At 37.0% G+C, this 20,098-nt stretch overlaps 3 protein-coding genes across 3 annotated transcripts; 2 read left to right on the top strand and 1 right to left on the bottom strand.

Moving 5' to 3' along the window:
• Positions 1 to 1,286: 1,286 nt before the first annotated feature.
• On the bottom strand, positions 1,287 to 16,448 carry LOC125777868 (thrombospondin type-1 domain-containing protein 7B-like). The gene is made up of 4 exons (XM_049453947.1): positions 16,232 to 16,448; positions 15,461 to 15,592; positions 1,978 to 2,364; positions 1,287 to 1,554 (listed from the first exon to the last, which is right to left on the bottom strand). The coding sequence occupies exons 2-4, from the start codon at positions 15,469 to 15,471 to the stop codon at positions 1,542 to 1,544; spliced, it is 411 nt and encodes a 136-aa protein (XP_049309904.1). The 5' UTR covers positions 15,472 to 15,592; positions 16,232 to 16,448; the 3' UTR covers positions 1,287 to 1,541.
• Positions 6,424 to 6,998, top strand: LOC109579683 (DNA mismatch repair protein MutL). Its single transcript, XM_019991093.3, has one exon. It carries the CDS (start codon positions 6,526 to 6,528, stop codon positions 6,955 to 6,957), a length of 432 nt encoding a protein of 143 aa, XP_019846652.2. The 5' UTR covers positions 6,424 to 6,525; the 3' UTR covers positions 6,958 to 6,998.
• On the top strand, positions 7,386 to 8,343 carry LOC109579682 (transcription initiation factor TFIID subunit 4). Its single transcript, XM_019991092.3, has one exon. The coding sequence runs from the start codon at positions 7,490 to 7,492 to the stop codon at positions 8,231 to 8,233; it is 744 nt and encodes a 247-aa protein (XP_019846651.2). The 5' UTR covers positions 7,386 to 7,489; the 3' UTR covers positions 8,234 to 8,343.
• Positions 16,449 to 20,098: the final 3,650 nt, after the last annotated feature.

Genomic DNA, 20,098 nt, shown 5'->3' on the forward strand with positions numbered 1-20,098 from the left:
CTTTTTATTTCTACATTTAACATAAAATGCTTTTAATTGAAGGTTTTCTTAAATTTACTTGCGCTCTCAGGTTTACAGTTGTACAGAACATTAAGCGCTCGCTAATGCAGAGGGTTTAGAAATATGAAAATAAAAATTCTTTCTTTAAAACTTCTTAAATGAATTCAGAAAAATTTAAGAAAATACTGAAACCATGACAAGTCTTCTTGAAATTAATACAGCTAAAAAAATTTCCAATAAATTTAAAATTTCTAATATACATACATTCATATGTATTTTCTAATAAAGTTTTATTTATTTTTTGTTTTTTGATTTTTTGAAAACTTTTTTCAGTTTCAAAATTTCGAAAAAAAATTTTGAATTACAAATAAAGTTTTGAATCTTGAAAAAAATATTTTAAAACTAAAAATGTGTATTTAAAAAAATTTCTTTTTCAAAATTTTGGAAAAAATGTTTGATTACAAAAAAATTTACCTGAAAAAAAAAAATTTTGAAACTAAAAATTTGAATTGAGAAAAATTGTTTGAATTTTGAAAACTTCGAATTGTGAAAATTTTTTTAAATTTTGGAAAAAAAAAATTAAAACAAAAATAGCACCAAAAATATTTTTAATCAAATAGTTTATTAAATTAAAAATGAATTATAAGAAAATATTTACAAGTGGTCTCACATTTAAAAAACTAACAAATTTTCAAATAAATTTAAATTTATTTTTTAATTCTTTAGAAAATTTCTTTCTTTTGAAAAAATGGCTCTTTTGCGAAGTTTCGAAAAAAAGTTAGGGAATTAAAAAAAAAGTTTTGAATTAAAAACAAAATTTAAACAAAAATTTTAAATTCTGAAAAATTGTTTGAATTTTGGAAAAAAGTAGAAAAAAAAATAAAAATTGCAACAATTATATAATTTTAAACAAACATTTTGGAACTTAAGAGAATTATAAGCAAAAAACTAAATTCTAAGACAAGTGCTGTCAAAATTGAAAAATGATCAAATAAATTTAAATTTTTGTAATATTTATTTTAGAGTAAATTTTTTTTATAATATTTTTTTGCGATTTTTTTTTCATTTTAATAAACATAAAAAAATTAAAATTTAAATTTTTTTAAAAGATTTAATTACAATAAGTTTAAAATTTTCCTCTTTCAAAAGAATTTAAAAAAATTCAAAAGACAAAAGAAAAAGATAAATTACTAAAAATTAAAAAAATGTATATTATTTTTTTTAAGCCAAAAATTTTTAAATTTTTTTTTCGAACGAATTTTTCAGCTTATGCGCAACATTCTAAAAATATATACTGAAAGTTTTTACAAAATTTTGTTAGAAAAAGAAAAAAATTAACCCTTACAAAAGCGAGCCGAGTATGATCGTACAGATATTTTGCGATTTTTACATTCATATATATGTAAGTATTTATTTGCATATATTTCTGTATATATTTAAATATTTTCCACATTTTCAAATATATTTTGCCTGCCTCAAATTATTTTTATTATTTTAATTACTTTATTACTTTACCAACTACGTTTGCTGCGCTGCGTCCTTCATGTGGTGGACCTGCAAGTATAAAAATAAAAATTGCTTTTAAGCCACATGTGCATTTTAAGCGCTCGTAAGCTGCTTTGCGCGAAATAACCCAGAGATTTCCATAGCACCGCAGCCTCCAACTCAACGCACAGCGGGCATTAAACCCAAATCCGAATTGAAATTTCCATTTTTTAAATACACATTTGGTATTTCTCGTTGCTTTCTTGTTATCACACACACGCACACATAAAAATTGAACTGTCAATCTTTGTCCGGCTGAATGTCAGTGCTTGTCCAACTGTCAATCCGGCGTTTCAAACAGTACCCAATATAGATTTAAGGCGCGGACCACCCGCAAAGCGTCTTAAATACACAAGCGCAGCAGTATTAACACACACACACATACACACACCCACGCGCTGGCAATCCCTGCGCTGCATGCAATGCACTTACCAATTGAAATAGGTCGCCGGCGAGTGGCAACCCTTCTCTGTGCCGCACCATTTGGACTCCTGCAGCGCAGGACATGGCCGTCCGCCGCGTTTGCCATGCCGGATGACCTTGCGATATCGATGCATCTCACCGATGCCGCACGTTTTGCTGCAGGCCGACCACTCTGACCAATGACTGACACGGCAATCGCGTGACTTCGTGCGTGATTTCGTGCGGCGCCGCTTCGGCAGTGGACCCAACCAATTGGCGGCTGTGGCGCTGCTGTTTGTGCTCACCTCCGTGCGCTGATAGCTGCTGGCGATGTTCTGCATGATGGCATTTTTATCATTTTTCGGCACTATATTCGCGGTATTACCGTTGCCAGCGGTATTGCTGTTGTTATTATAGCTGTAAGCAGAAATACGTAGAAAAAGTGAGTGAGTGAGTTGAGTTTGTGTGTGTGTATTTGTGTATAAAGTTGACTATGATATGCAATAAAATGTAAGTGCGCCCTAGTCCCCTACGATTCAACGCCCACCGCACACAACCCACCGGTTGGCGTGTGTTGCTTTGACAAGTCTACTTAAACACACATACAAAAACACTGAAACATCTCTGCGTGTGTGCGTATGTGTCAGTAAGATCGCGTAGTCTGTTGCAATTTCACATGAAATTAATTTCGCGCAATTTCCATTAACCTCAATTGGAAACGGTGAATCAATATTTGGTAGAGCGAAGCGGTGGTGGCGCTGACACATTGGCGTTGAGTGTGTTGAAAACAATCGGCGCGAATATATACTCGGGGACAGGCAGCGGAAAAGGTGTTGCGCAGGTGTGAAAAATTGCTTTTCGTACGCGTTAAAATTTCACGCGATTTTGAATTCCGCGCTTCAATATTACTTTTGAAGCCGCTGTGACAGTGATTGACTCGTGGCTTTTAAAAGGTGTCAGTTGGTATATAAACGTGCGCCTATTAAATTAAAAGAAGTAAGCTGCTTGGATTGAATAGCATGTGGAATCAATCTGGAACACATTATTAAGCTTGCATATGATTTTCCACCGGAAAAGAAGAGACCCTTACTACGTAAAGCAATACTATTTTCTACAAACCGTGACGTCTAGTTTGAAAATATGGCTTCTACCTGCTAAAAGCTGCGTAAGCTATTTACAACTGGACCAAAGAGCTCAGACCGGATATTAGTATTAGAGTCAATGACGTTAAAATTCCGATTAATCATAACATTTTAGGTATAACTCCCGACAACGTGTGTTCCTACACTACACATACGACCTTGATAACCGCCAAGTACATAACCGCAACAAAAGCGACAAGTCTCTAGCCGGCAGCTCATGGGGAAAGGTCAAAGAAACGTTGTTGGAAGCTTCAGAGGTGTCAGAATAATGAACTCGAACACAGCTTCCGGTTAGCAAGGAACATATTGAAGTCCTCTGTAGTGATGGTTTCTCCGAAAGCATATGCATAGGAACATTAAGAGGTCCTTCCTTGACAGTGTTGTCATGGACCATAGACTTAACGTAGCCTCACAGAAAATAATCTAACGGTGTCAAATCGCACGAACGAAGCGGTCAATTGACTGGCCCATTTCGTGAGATAACAGGTTCACCACACTTGGTTTTTAATAAATCGATTGTGACATTCGCTGTGTGGCTTGTGGCGCCGCCCTGTTGGAACCACATATTGGCCAAGTCCATATTATCCAATTCGAGCCAAAAATATTCAGTTATCATTTAACGGTAGTGATTCCCACTCACAGTTACGTATCGGTCTTGATCATCACGGAAGAATTGCGGCCCAGTGACACCCCCGGCCCATTAAAAAATTTCCGTTAGACACTCTGTTGTTGATCTGGCAGGACGATTATGATAAGTATAAATTGGACGTAGCGCTCTTAAAGTTGAGGCCACTTACGCCGAATTTTGGTAGCAAATTTTAATAACTTCGACTGATGTCGTCGTTTGCTGTCCGCATTGGTCTACTCTTGTAGTGTCCTATTTAAAACCTTGTTATTTGAACTTGTGTGTTGCCATATGATAAATAATATATGTTCAGAATAAGAAAAAGTTTCCTCGTCATTCATATTAAGCAACTACCTTTCTTGTGTAGGCGTTATCGATGGTATCCGATAAGCGAAGGGTTCTAAAAAGTTCATGCCTTCTTGAAAGATATCTCTTTGTCCATCGTCACATCGAAAATTCAATACCTAACCTTTTCTTAGTTAAACAATTCTGTTCAAAAAGGTCCACATAGTTCTCATTTTGAAATCTTAAATCTTTCAACCTTTTATCTCTTCACATTACGCACACCTAAGTAAAATTTCATTTTCAATTTGAATTTGCGTCGTGAGCTGCCATGTTTATTTTCATTTAACGCCATAACACCTACAAATAAAGAGCTTGCTTTCCATATCGAGATGAAAAAAGGTAAACATAAAAAAGAGAAAAAAAGCCAATATACCTTATACCTTCGCCTACACCTGAATTTGCAACGAGAATCTTTACTGCACACCTCATATATATATTTATGAGTATGTAGGAATATGAACGTACTCAAGTTCTGCGTCATTTGCTTGTGGGTTGAAAATTGTAAATACGAAATAACGAATATATACTCGTCCATATGCATATCCAAGTTGAAGGCAGAAACCCGCACATATTCACTTTACACCAACACATACAGAAGATACCACAAGACACCTCAATTTGCTCTGTTGCACAGCTCTATTAGCAATAAATTCTTAAGTAAATTGGGTTTGCATCCGTCGCATGGAAAGTGAATAGAAAGCGAAATGAAGCGGTAATGAAATTACAAAAAACAAGAAAGAAAAATTTATGTGTTCAAAAGCAGGATTATTCCATAACGACAGTTCAATTCTCAATTATAAGGATGAAATAACAGATCAATAACTGTAATAATGTAGTTAAGTGGACTACGAATGGCTACTTTTCTGCTCTCTTGGAAGGACGATAAACTTTGCAAAAGGAACAAATTTATGCAGTTGAGTTTAAGATAATAAAGTAATGGACTGCCTCATTAATGTTCTTCACATTATTTCGATGTTTTACATATATTTCTATTAAACCATGCCAGTTGACGAAAATTCGAACAAATAACTGATGAATAAGTAAGTAAGTAACCAGTAAGTAACCGGAACGGAATTTTATTCGGTCAATGACCGTCAACTCAGCATTATTCCTCGAAATTACTTAAGACATTTTTTTTCGCCGCTGCAACAACAACAATATCAAGGTCGTCACTTTACAGTTATGGCGAATCGAAAAATCAATGTTGAAATTTTTTTGTGGTTTTTAAGCTTCTTTACATAAAGCAAGGGATCTATTGTTATTTCAAGTAAAGTGGTTTGAAGCATAAGAGCTTGTCCGTAACATTTCAGATCAACTTAATCGTTGACTTAGAGCTCTGCAGGAAGTTGTACATAAGTATCGACTGAGTTCGTAATCCATTCTCTATGATCAAAGTCTGGGGAAAGCTGTGATTGTGCAACTGTCATCATATCATCTATTGCTCCTCCCGAGGAAGTTATAGACAAATATTAAGTGTTAACTGTCATCTAAATGTGTTGGAGGTTGAAAATTTTACAAATCAAAAAATCAGTTTCTTGGCGCTAATAAAGTCAACACTTACGTACGTATAGACAAGCCCAGCTTATAAAATTAAGCAATAGTGCCAGTTGACTCGCCAGTACTCGTAAGCGGTGTCTATGCCAATAAAGAAGAAGAACTGCCAGTTGAACGGCAAACAAGACGAGTTAATTTTCGAATACTTATACAAAAACTAACAATTTTTCATGTTCCAAAATCCTCTCACACTTACTATCATCTGACCCTACAAAAGCTCAGAAAGGTCTTATTTAGAATAAGTTCACAACCTTTCTTTTTATGATAATAAGCTTTAAATATTCGAGGGAACTATTGTAGGTAAAATCATCGAACAAGTTTTTAAATGCGGTTCTTAAGAAGTCATGTTATATAGATCAAAAATATTCTGTGAAGAGTTCATAACAAACGAAAATATTGAAGATATAGAGCAATTTTTCCCGAACTCCCCACCTTAGCTGAAGTCGAAAATTCCAATCGCTGTAAATCCCTTGCTGGCATAGTCATTCAAATAGGTTTCAAGAATAGCAACGTGTCTACTTTAAACAATATTTCCGTAATTATTACTCATTTCTTTATAAATACTATACATGCAATACAATACCTCTTCTAGGCTATAACAATGTACTCATATAGAGCTCAATTACGCGATAATAAGATGTCACGAGCTGATGACGCCACCACTTTTTCCACCTATTCGTTGCATAATTACAAATGTGATTGATTTGAATCGAATAACAAAGAACTAAGATGTACATATGTATGTTTAAAAAACGCTGCACCAATAAAGTAGTGTTTCTAGTGCAGTCATAAACAGAGAACAGTTGAAAGTTATAACTCGGCCGAAACACACACAGCTCTAAGAAAGAGACGTTTGAAATAATATTTAATCAAATTGCCAACGTAAATATCCCTTAACTTATCAACACAGAAATGCATGGACCCGGCAGAGGATTTAGACCCGGACCTGGACCGGCCAGGGTGAATGTGGTAATGCGACCGCCCGGACCACCTCGACAAGTAAATGTAAATATTAATGCACCACGACGTCCCGTGGTAAATGAGGTTGTCGTAGTAGGCGGTGCGCCACCGTTACTGCCAGGTGCCGGCATGATGTTGGGCGCATCAATGGTTGCTGGCGCGGCGATGGGTGCAGTGGCCGCCTCGGCTATGAGTGGACCCAGAGAAGTTATAGTAAATGCACCACCGCCACCACCATCGACGGTGATTGTTAATACGCCGGGCGCACAACAGCCGGTTGGTTATTCTGGTATGGGTGGAGGGCCACCTTCAACTACAGTGATTATAGAAGGTAATGCTCAAAGAATGCCGCCGCAACCGTCGACAACAGTTATGTATTTGTAAATATTTGTAGATCTAAATAAATTATTAAACTCGTTAAACAACTTTGGTTTATTCTTTTAAAGACGGTGTGGCTATCGATATTCGAAGAAACTATTATGAAAAATCTTATCTAGAGCTGAAGTTTCCAGAGTTCCGATATAATGCTTTATATTTTTCTTGTTTTTGAGAATTTATTCAAAGCACTTGCTGACAGTGTCACATAAAAAGACTTCCAGAATAATAACAAGTCCGATCCAGCCTATATCATTGCGCTCATATACCGCGCGATTACGCGCTGATAAGATTATATCACGAGCTGATGACGTCACTACTTTTTACACATATTCGATGCATAATTACAAACATGATTGATTGATCATATATTGAAAAGCTCCGCACCAAGAAAGTGAAATTTCGAAACTAGTCATAAGCAGCAATCAGTTGATAGTTATTACTCGGCCGCAACACACACGAAGCGAATATAAAAGGTTTTAAGGTTTCGAAGTAATATTTGAATAAAAAGACAGAGCAAAGGCAACAACACAAAAGAGGGATGCGTGGACACATTGGAGGTGGATTTAGACCCGCGCCTGGACCGGCCAGAATGAATATGGCAATGCGACCGTCCGCCATGCGCATGGGTGGTCCCGGACCAGTGAGGACTGGAATGAGTGGACCCGCTCCAGCCTATGCCGGTCGTCCAGCAGGCGGCCCTGGTCCAGCAAGGGTTGGTATGGGTGGACCCGGCGGTCCGGGCGGTCCGGGACCCGGACCAGCACGACCACCGCCCGCAGCTGGACTTACGCAAGTGAACGTGAATGTGAATGCACCACGACGTCCTGTGGTAAACGAGGTTGTTGTAGTAGGCGGTGCGCCACCGTTACTGCCAGCTGCCGGCATGATGTTGGGCGCATCAATGGTTGCTGGTGCAGCGATGGGTGCAGTGGCCGCCTCGGCTATGAGTGGGCCCGTCATTGTAAATGCACCACCGCCGCAACCATCGACGGTGATTGTTAACACGCCGGGTGTGCAACAGCCACAGGGAGCCTCGACTGTGGTGGTGAATTCAGCGTCAACAGCGGTACCTAGTTCTAATGTGATGGTCAATTCGGGCATGGGCGGGGCAGCGCCCTCAACGACAGTAGTGATGGAGGGTGGTGGTCAAAGAATGCAGCAACAACAGCCAACAACTGTGGTGGTTGAGAATGGTGGTATGCAACAGCAGCCAACGACCATCGTAACGGAGACCGTGGTAATACCACCGAAGCGTAATAATTGCTGTTGTGTGATCTTATGATGTTGAGTATGAACAAGGAGTAGTGCTAAGATATCTGGTGTGAAGAAAACTGACTTAATTAGAGTATAATACATAAACATGCGTTGGATTTAAACAAATGCTTAAACTTGCTTAAGGGCTTTAGTTTATTGCTCAAAAGACTTTAGTAAAAATATTAGCTTAGGAAGATACTTAACATTTATTAGTCATTCCTCAAGAGTGGAAATATTATCTTAGAAGCTAATACTTATAAAAAAGGTCGCTCTGTTGTTAATATTGTTTGTTGCTCTTAATCATAGAGTCGCCAGTGCAAATCCCAGCTGAAACCAGTTTTGACTCATAACAAAGGAATATTTTGGGGTAATTTTTCGCTTGGCATATTATTCAACCACTCTTGGTATACTCGTATTTTTTGACAACTTTTAAGTGTCTTAGTACCATCAAACCACGCTAGTGGAGAAACTCATTAAAAAAAACTCAAAACACTCTATGGCTCTAAAGCAACTCTGGAATTTTTTTTTTGGATTTTCTTACATTTTTCTTTAAATATTTTGATTTTTTTTCTCAACTGAACGACTTTTGTTAACGATCAGCTGAATGTAAACCCCTTAGTGTACAATATCTATTACAAATATTTGCCAGCCAGACAAAGATAAAATATTTTCAGCTAAAAATATTAACTTTTCAAACAGAAAAATAAACTCTTAAGCCATAATAGGTTTATAATCGACTTCAAGTGTTAATTGTGTGCAAAAAATATGTAGATATGTACATCTTTATATATAAAAATTACGTGTCACGTTGTTTGTCCGCGCTGGACTTCTAAACTACTGAACCGATTTAAGCAAAATTTAGCACACTATGTTCAGTTCGAACCAACTTAGAAGATAGGATAGTAAAAACAATTCAAAAATAAAGAATATAGCAAGTGCACTATTGAATGGACGCTCTATTATGGGGACATGTCCAATAACCATGTACATTAGCCGATCCCACAATTTGTTGATGAATATTAAGTACAATCTATTAAGCGGAAAACTCTATTAACTGGACAAAAGGGCTGGTAACCAGACATTGACAAAGCCGCTGTAAATTCATTATTTTTTCCAATGAAATTTATTTGTATGAACTGTCAGCTGCTTGGGCTGTTCTAACTACGAATTTGAGTTCAAAAATTATCCATCACGTACAGCTGCTTATATCATTTTAGTAAATAGTGGTGCTTTGAAGCCTACACTCCAAGACTAAAACACAAAAAATCATGCTTGTTAAGAAATTTTTACAACATTTTTAGCAAACCTCAGATCGAGTCTCTAAAATCACAGTGGCAAAATGGCTGTAAACTAGAATAATTGATAACAATAAACATTTTTCGATTTTTTTTTACTGAAAATAAAATTATTTCTTTAATAAAATTTAAAAAAATTTAAAAAAAAAAAAAAATATTACGCTTTATTTTTACATTTCTTTGTACACTTTCGCCACATTTCCACCTTTTTCTTATACAGAACTCCAATAAATTTCTTCCAAAAAACAGTGATTTTCATAAATTTTACACTTAAATAACTTTATTTAGTTTAATTTATTGCTTTTCCTCACAAAATCGCACAACAACCACCGGACGTGGAGACAGTCATCACCGGTGGCGGCCGTTGCATGTTCTCCACGACCACCGTTGTCGGCTGTGGTCGCGGCGCGTTGACGTACACGGTTGGCGGCGGTGGCCGCGGCGCATTCTCGACAATAACCACATTGGCGCCTTGTGGTCGCGGTGGTGGTCCCACATTGATGTTGACTTGCGCGCGTCCTGGTGGCGGGCCGTAGCCATAACCCGGCGGCTGTGACATGTTGTGCTGTGGAGGGTGTGCAGATGCGCTGCTGTCGATGGCTAATGAATGTTGTATTTATGGTGCGCTGTGTCTGTTGTTTGAAGTCGAATTTTTGCTGCTGTGAATGACAGCAATAGTTCTGCTCGCTACTGCAGCGTGCCTGAGACTGAAGGTGTCGTTGCCATTTCGGCACTCCGTTACAATCTAATTAGTATTTTTAAAATTTTTTTTTGAAATAAAATATGAAAGTAATTTGGCGTATTTTCATTGTTTTTCTTGCTTTCTTGCTGCACATCAATCAATTGGTAATTAAATGCTTAAATACACATTTGCCGACTGGAATGCAGGTGCGTACTTATATACACATTTGTATTTATGTATATTTGGCTGAGTGCGAGTATATATAAAAAATGTTTATGGTGTTATCTTATCTTCAGTAGTAGATACATACAAGCATATGTATGTATGTATGTTATATATCTGCCTCTATTTGCGGTAGCCACACGCATGCTTCAGCGGTGCTTCCCTGCGACTGATAAGCTGACTGCAGCGACCGCAAAGCCGAACATTAAAATAAAAATTATCAAAAAGGCGTGCAGATGTTGGAATATATTTATATATTGAAATGTTGTGTATATATTTGCAATAGCATTAAATTTTTGAAGCTCATAAAACATAAATAAATAACTTATTAGCTATTCGGGAGAATTAAATTTATAGTTTCACATAAAAGTCTATATTGGTATAATATATGGTATATTGGTATAATATAGCTCTTAAAAAATAAACAAATATATGTATATCTTTGGAATAAAAAAGAAATGTGAATAAAAAGCCTATTTTTTCTTATGAAAAAAAGTTGACATAGGCCGTGTTTGCTCGACGAATCCCATGTAACCGCTTAAGTGAAAATAAAACAATGAGCTGTTTCAAGTACGTGAAGAGTGATCTATTTCAAGGTTACCTACTTTTTTAAAGAAAAAACATAGAAATTCGAATTTAATGGGAAATTTTTATAATCGTTTTAATTTTGGCATTTATTTTTGAAGTTTATCTCTTTTAAATGTTGGTCGCGGATACGTCTCAGATGGTCTATCCGTTGAGTTTCGATTATGCGTTCAAGCACTTCGTTTAATCCAAGTCCTGAATCGAAGCGGAATTGTCCGCAAAGACTTTAGATTTTAGACATCCCCACAGTAAAAAATTTTAAGGGTGTTATATCACATTATCTAGGAGGACAATCGATCGGCTCGAAACGTAAAATTATCTGTTAACTGAAATGTTCTTTTAATAAATCCATTGATTGGTGAGATTTGTGTCGCGGCGTCCTGTTAAAACCAAATGTCACCGGGATCACGGATCAATTTCAGACATCAAATAGTCGGTGTGATGGTTACGTTCTCTCCGGCACCATTTTTGATGAAATATGGACCGATGATTCCACCGACCCACAAATCCCAGAAAATCGTTGTTTTTTCTGGATGAAATGCCAGCTCTTAAATCCCTTCAGGTTGCTCTTCGGCAATTTTGCTTATTTACGTACCCATTGAGCCAGAAATGGATCTTTCAAAAAATACTATGGAAAAAAGCAGCTCTAGTGATTGGCTGTCATGCCATGCATAGATCTATAAGTCATTTGTAATGGCAGAGGGAGGTTTGTTCATACGAAGTTTGCGCCGTTCAGGACGTCAACTATTTTTGCGAAGTTCAATATATATTTAATATATTAGTTGATACGTAATTCTGGTACTTCATCCAGTCCTTTGAACTGCGAAGCTCCTAGATGTCTAAGCCGTACTCTAAGCAGACCGGACATAAGCAGAGTAGGTGTTCCAGCACCTCTCTCTTGCTTGCTTCAAACAAATAAAATTAAGAAAATAAAAGTGATTGAATTTAGAATGACCAACTTACTCTTATGAGAGGCGTTGTTTGTATTTTTAAATTCCTTAAAAACATAATGAAATTTTGAGAACTTATAGCTTATAGCAACGCCAAACACAATCTTTCATGCATTTGCATAGAAAGTTTTTGACACAGACGGCTTTTAGTGTCATCACTGAACATATTTTTGTCGACCGCTTCAACTAAGGGTTTCTTACGATGAAAGATCTTCCAGTTTTGGTAATCAAAAAGAACTCCGAATAGAAAAAATGGTCCCACGAAATATTGGCATATATAATGTGCACTACTCGGATTTTCATGCAAACATTCCAGACATTCCCTTATAGCACAGCACAGCACAGCAAATCTTTTAAAGCCGTAAACAAAAAAAAAGAAGAAAAAGTCAAGATGTTGTTAAATGCACAACTCAGCAGCAAAGCACAGCTGACACACTTTTGGCATCGAAACATGAGCATATTATGTTTGTCGAGAGTATAATGATATTAGGTTTTTCCTGTTTTTGGCACTCCAACACGTTCGCCGCTTAAGCATATTGCCTTTTGTCTTGTAGCTTCTTTCTTTGTATTTGCTTAGTGGTGCTAAGTTGGCATGTTGACGCTTTTTCTTTTTAGCAAATTTTTTTATTATTTTTTTACCAGTGACTTAGTGACACTTTTTCATCCTGTGCATGATTTATTCGTGCTCTGCCTTTGGTTTTGCCGTTGTCTATTCATTAAGGATTCAGGTTACCAGTGCCAACAATGGAATCTTGTAGATGTTGTGTGTGAAATTTAAGACAATGGGCGTCACTGTCCGACAGAAAGTAGCTACACCGCACACCATCTTCATCCACCATCGCTTCCCACTGCCATAACAATGCCCTCTCTCTCGTGATAAACTTCTATTCTTTGCTCCACTCTTCAACTCTCCAACTCTACGACACTGCGTTCGTGCTGCTCAACAGATACTTCACTTTTTAGTTCATACTGCTTTCTTTTCTGCTCATTCGATGCTCCTTTTCAACTCAATCCCTGTCTATACTAGTTGTGCTGAGTGCAGCGTGGGATCAACTGCCGGCGAAATATGTTTTTTTGCACATCCTTGCCTGGATTTGTTGTCTCAGCGCTCGGATTAGTTCGTTTAAAAATTCAAAGCGGAAGTTGCTGCCAACAAATTTTGTATTTTTGTTTATTTTTCAAGAAACAGCGGAGAGAGTCAGCGCGAACGGTGCGCTGGAAAGTAGTGGTATCGACGTCCCGCCAGGTGCTGTTGACCCTTTAAGTGGCGGTAAGCAGCGAACGAGCGAGCAACGTGCCAAATAATGCAGATGAAAAGACAGGGAGTGAGACGAATGGAGTTCTACTCGTAAATTCTACAAAAGACCCAGGCAGTTCATTGTCTTTGTAAGCAAATAAAGCAAAACGAAATACTGAACATTTTGAAAGTTGGCCAAACTTTATACTTTATTATGGCTAAAATGTTAAGAATTCAGCTATTCAGCGGAGTATTCAGCTGTAAATTAGTACAAAGTAGGAATCTAATTAGCTGGTTTTTCGCGCTGTAGTTTGTAGCACAATAATCATATTAACTTTACTTATTCAGCTATTCAGCAACACACTGAACTGCATTTTTTTAAGGTATTTAGTTAATATTGCCATTTAAGGTTTCTTTAGAAATTAATAAATTAAATTTAAAGGTTTTATAAATATTCAGCAAGTCATATTTACAGAAAAGCAAATTTAGAATATTTTTCCTAATACCATTCAGCTAGTTCATTCTATTCAGCCAATTCGAAAAAACTTTAGTGATTTAAACACGATTAAGATACATAATAGAAAAATTTAAGTCCGCTTAAATCATTCAGCTTTTAAATATTAATTCAGGTGAATTTTTAAATATTCAAGAACTCAAAAATGTGTTTTAAATTCTTAGAATAACTATTTTTCATACTACCGTTCAGGCAGTTCATTCTATTCAGCGAAATTTAGTCAAAATTTCAATAATTTATTATAGAAAAAATTGAGTGAAGCATTCATCTGACTAAATATTAATTCAGCTGAACTTTCAGTTATTCAGCAACACAAAAACTTGTTTCATCTAACTTGCATATTAATTATCACTGAGATTTTTTGCTTTTCAGTTACAGCTAAAGCTCATTCAGCGCTCTATTCAGTAGCTTTTGCTATGTATTATGTAATTTAAAAACGTGTGTAACTAAATGAGATTCATAACAGAAAAATTTAAATCCACTCAAGCCATTCAGCTGTCTAAATATTAATTCAGCTGAATTTTCAGTTATTCAGCTGTGAATCTAAAAAAGGCTGAAAATAGTAAAATTAAAGTCCACTCAAACCAACCAGCTGACTAAATGTTAATTCAGCTGAATTTTCAGTTATTCAGCAACCCTAAAATTTATATTATCTAGCTTACATATAAATTATGACTAAGACTTTTGGCTTTTCAGTCACAGCTAAAAGTCATTCAGCTATTCAGCACGCCATTCAGTGGTTATAGCTATGCATTTTGTATTCAGCAAAAGCATGTATGTTAGTGAACCACATAAAAAGTAGTTTTATTTATAGACAATTCATTTGGTTAGCAAGTCAGTCAGTCGGCCAGTTAGTGTGCCAATTTTGTGGGCGTGCACTGTAGGCCACTAAACCTATTTGCATAGCATGGAAGAGGCGTGTTCGTGGCCGTTTTTTATGTTATTGTTTTCTTTTCACTATTTCAGCCAATTATGATATGTGTAGCGCTACAGTAGATAGAACGAACAACTGGGCTTTAGAGTGATAATAAATATGCATGTGTACATATACATATATAGTTTATATAAGTACAATTTCGATGTATTTTATATAGATAAATCGTGACAACAACAATATGAACATGTCCTTGTTAAATTACTTGGGGTGACGTTACTATGCTGCCTAAGGGGTTGAGGTATTAAGACCAGTCTTTGATTGACCATTCCATTTCATTGCAGAGATTATACAGAGAAGTACAATATATGTTTATGTGTGAGTGCTCGTTTATGTGCCTGGAATCGTTGAACGTTGGAAATGAGCCTCCTACTAAATGCACAACTACTCTTGTCACCACTTTAAATTATTCACTAAATCACATCCGCTCAATTCTAAGTACTCTAAACACTAAGTAATACGGCCTACTATTTGCTTAAGGACAGGAAGACACCATTGAGGTTTAGCTGCTTGTCAGAGAGATATTTATGTTATGTTCGAGCATGTATGCTTTCAATTAGACTTATAGTCATCTCCATTAGAGGACATTTGTATATTGCTATTAAAACCGGAAAGTCGTAGAAGAGAGTTAGTGCATATAGGACAAACGTAAAGAAAAGAAAGGAGAGGAATTCCGGAGTTGCCGTAGTTTCAGGTACTATTTCTTTGAACAATAAATCCCCACTTGATTGACAAGATTACTTCATGGTAACTCAAACTCGATATGTTATCTCTCTTAGTGTAATATATACTTCAAGTTATTCAAAAATATGCATTAAAATTTTCTGCCTACTCACCCTGGATTCATTTTAGCCAACAAACGCGATCGTATGCGATCTCTCTCCGTTACTGATGTGGGCTGTGCGGAGATTTCATTTTGCCGCTCTCGTTCAATGCTCGCCGAAAGCTCATTATTAGTGATGGTGGAGCTGTGAAAAACAAGAAGTAAAATACATAATATAATACTCGAAAATATAACAGACTAGCTGCTGAGAATCTTTTTCAAGATTAAACATCTCAAAATGCTTGATCAGCTCATGAAAGTTCTATGTTGAATGCAAATTTTGACGAAACGCAAAGTTTTAAGTTCAAAAAATTATTTTCATCTTGAAAGTTAGAACATTTTTATTCAAGGCTGTCATTAGTTCCTATGATTTATGAAAGACTTGAAAGAAAAGTATCTAAAAAATAAAAGTTTAATCTTTTAAAGTAACCGTGGATTAAATTTTGGGTCATGTTCCTTACAAAAAACATATTAAAACTAAAAATAGTATATTATCGAAATCAAACTACTAATGTTGTTATAAGAAAACTATTAATTTAGTTTCTAAACCAAAAAACTCACAATCGAGTTCTTGAGCTTATCATACAGCAATACGTTCGCCTAAATGTAGGCACAGTAAAAATATTGCCTACCTTTAGGCTGAATATAAAATTTTAAAACTATATTGTTCTCAGTCGTAACCCAAAATATGATAAAAAATAAACCGAAAGTTTAAAATAATACTAATATCTACCGTTTTTAATCAAGCTTATACTTAAACACCACTTCCCTCCCCCCTACTTACTCATGTTCCGCTTCCAAGTGTGTTTGCGTCTTCACCGTCTCATATTTGCGATCGTCTTCAGCAAAGTTGAAAACTTCACTCAGCTCATACTCCTTCAACTGCGTGGTGGAAAATCGAGAAAAAAAGAGAAAGAAAAGAAATTGTAGAGCAGCGGCATACACATAAAAGTTTAGCACAAGTTGTGCACGGCGAATGTAGGAGAACGGAAATTGGCACAAATTCTTAATACTAAAGCGCTAAAGCCGCAACTAAAACACCAACTAACGGCAACCGACAAAAGACGCGACTAAAATGGCCAATTAGCAAAGCAATCAGCTTAAATGGAAAACGCTCAGCGTGGCTCATCGCAGGGCTCAGACGGAATGCGACTAAGGCGTTGGCGTTAAGTAAACAATAGCAGCAATTACTTAGATGTATGTGTGTGTGTGTATAGCTGTGTCTAGCTGGGTTCTCAAGTGTCTTTGGATGTGTGTGTGTGTGTTTGTTTGTGCGTGTGTGTGTATGTAGGTGTGCCTTTGTTTGCATGGCCTTAACATTTAATTGCATTTTGACAGACACTCTTCTTTGGCGAATTTAGTTTATTTATTTTTTGTTTTGTTCTCCATTCTTTTTGGGTTTGAGCTTGTGTTAAGTTGTGGTGGATTTATATATGTAATATTTGCTGCTTTTTTCATTAAGTATATTCCCTAATATGGGTAAATTTACCATATATCAAGATTGTTGAGGGTGTCTTTATGTTCACGGTCTATCTAAATTAAAACTGTACTCAAATATTTCTTCGACGAATCTCAGTTATTTTTAGTCACAGAAGAAAATTAGAGAGAAAAGAAACATCTTAAAATTATTGTGCCGCTAGATGGCGTGAAACGATTAAGAGCACAATTTTTATCAAAATACATTTGATGTGTATAACGGCACTTTATTTGTTCTAGATTGAAGATTTTTAAGACAGATTATTATACCCAGAATATGGTAAGTTTGCCTCGAAGTTTGTAAAATCCAAAAGGAAGCGTCGAAGAACCTATAAAGTTTGCGAAGTTTACGCCGCCTTTTTGCCGCGCCTTTTTGCGCTTTTCCGACGAGCTACTCAAATGCCTGTGCGTAGCGTGTTTATTTGTTTGTTTACTTTTGTTGTTGTTGTGTGTTGTAGAAAAATTCTTTTAAGTGTCTTTGGTATGAGTTGCATGCCTATTCAGCGGCTTGTCGACTTGTGCAGCAAAGGCGTAACCGCAGCGGGCGCCAAAGTGTGTAGAGCAAAGTAAGCAGTCGGTTCAAGGCAATAACGGTGCCACGCAGCAGGCAATCGGGAGACTGGCTGGTAATCGGCTTGCTGTGAAAATGCGAAATATCCGACGCTGGATTATTGCAACGCTGGAAATTCCTTGCCGCAGAGATTAAGTGCGATTGGAATGTGTAAATGAGCTGCTGTTTATAGCGCACGCCAGGCGGCTGATGAAAGCAATTGCTTGCTTGCGTGTTGGCGAGTGGTTAGTGGGGTTACGGGGGTACAAAGATTGACGCACGTTTGCAAGTCAAACAAATCTGTGCAAATTTCCAGACAAGCATTTGTTTATCCGCAGCCTTTTGTTGTGCTGAGATTTGAGTTGCGTGCTTTTAGGCGCTGTTTTGTTTTTGGTATGTTTTATATTGTTTATTCTAACTTTTTTATATGGAAGCACAAAATTGCTCTTGTTATTTTGATTTGGTTTAATATTACCTACAGTTATTTTTGATATTACTTTCTGCTTCTTCTTTATTGGCGTAACATAGGTAGTACTTTATTTAGTCAAAATTGGTTCGTAAAAAATATAAGGGTGGGTATAGAATATAGTGACTTTACATCACTATTGAGTTGTCGTGGCTTAGTAAATTAACTATAAAACATTGTAGGTCAACTATTTTGGATCCCATAAGCCACTAATCGGATCGAAATTTGAGTGGAATGAGTAGCCACCGTCGATGCCTCCTTTGAAGATCTCCAGGAAATGCTGTTTTTTCAGACTCTTTAAACAAGCATCGCTGGGTCCAGGGGTCTCACAAACTTTCCAACGCCTTCATATGGAATATACATTTTTTGGTTAACTTTAATTAATCAAAACGAGACAAACCAAAATTCGCTGGTTCAAGGTCTTCTGACTAAAAGAAGACCTGCAATACATCCTCAATTATTTTTAATATTCTATTTTGTTTTGCTTACAGCAGGCGGCAGGTTCCGAAAATGCGCATGTTACAGCTGTTAAGCAATATTTGGTCGGATAATTATCGCGGAATCAGTCTTCTGAACAATGCATATGCATATGCCATAAAGTTCATTCGATAGTGTTGTGTTAAAGAGTTAAGAGAGTGTGTAAAGAGTTAAACCCATTGCAAATAAACTAATTGCTCTTTAACAACGTGGCTCTAGAACTGGAAGATCTATCTTAGACCATATTTTGAAAATACATCAAATCTTGGGGAAGACCCCTGATCGACACCCATCACCGTTTTGTCGATTTCAGGTTAATGCGACAGCACTAATAGGAGCTGCCTATTCGTCGCCATGGCATCCCTACGAAACTCATATGGTTACGCAGAATGACGTTGAGCACAACTATCAGCTCCGTCAAAATCAGGAAGGGCTTATCCGAGCCATTCAATACCAGACGAGGTTTTAGAGAGAGTGATTCCCACTAGTGTGTCCTTTTCCTTATAAAAGTAAAAGTAAAAGTGATACGTTCCACTATTTTGAACCACAGTGGTACAATTTATTCTAAGAGTATGTACGTAGCTACGAGGAACGCATATAATATAGACATTCATGCTTCACTGTTGGTAGCTCGGGATTCACGTCACTGTTGGCAGCTATACAGGGTTTGTCCGGAAAGTAATAGGACTGAGTCGTTTTAAAGAAATTTATTGAACCAATCGTTTCAATTCTAAAAACATTCAAAATATGCTCCTTCTGGTTCGATGCAGCACTGCCAGTGCGTTTTCGAAGAATTGAAGGTGTCTTCGAAATAGCCATGAGAATGGAGGTGCATGCTGCTTGGATCTCCTCTGTCGCCGCAAAATGCTTGCCTTTCAATGGCCTTTTCAAGCAAGGAAATAAAAAAAAGTCCGGGGGGCACATCTGTGTTGTAGGACGACTACGGAAGCGTTGGGATGCCGGCTTTGGTTGGGTAGTTGTTCACAAGAAAGGCAGTGTGAGCAGGAGCATTGTAGTGCTGCAACTTCCTATCGGCTGCGATGTCTTGTCGGATCCGATTGACCTTTCATTTGAGTCTCTTGAGAACTTACACGTAAAAATTGGCTTTGAAGGTTTGTAAAAGAGTAATAAATTCATGGTGGACGATGCCTTTGATATCAAAAACGACAATGAGGATCATTAGTTAGACAATGTCGTTTGCTTGGAATGTGATATTCCAGCTAAGAACTCCTTCGACTCATGGTTGAACAACGGAAGCAAGGGCTCCCTCGCATCTAATGGAAGGACCAAGTGTATAGCGACTTGTTCGCACTTGGGATGTACAACTGGTGTGACCTCGCTAAAGGCAACTGGCGAAGTTTTCTGTTCTTGGCACTGACCGGACCGTTTTTTTAAGCGAATTTCTTACCCGAATTCTTCGAAAATATAAATGACGAGAGTAGTCGCGGACATCCCAGGCGAAGCATGGAAAACGCGCTGGAATCGCTGTATAGCTGCCCAAGAGGCTACTTTGATGGGAATGGCAGATTTGTAGAATAATTTTCAAATATACGGTTTTTATGGAATCAGTCTCATTACTTAATTGTCATACCTCGTATATCAAGTGCGGCACGGGTGTTGCTAAATACCAAAATTGTATAGTATATGTTTATGAAGCACATAATGTCCACTGCTGCTTAAAT

This window comes from Bactrocera dorsalis, chromosome 3 (genome assembly GCF_023373825.1).
Source record: "Bactrocera dorsalis isolate Fly_Bdor chromosome 3, ASM2337382v1, whole genome shotgun sequence".
Taxonomy (NCBI): Eukaryota; Metazoa; Arthropoda; class Insecta; order Diptera; family Tephritidae; genus Bactrocera; species Bactrocera dorsalis.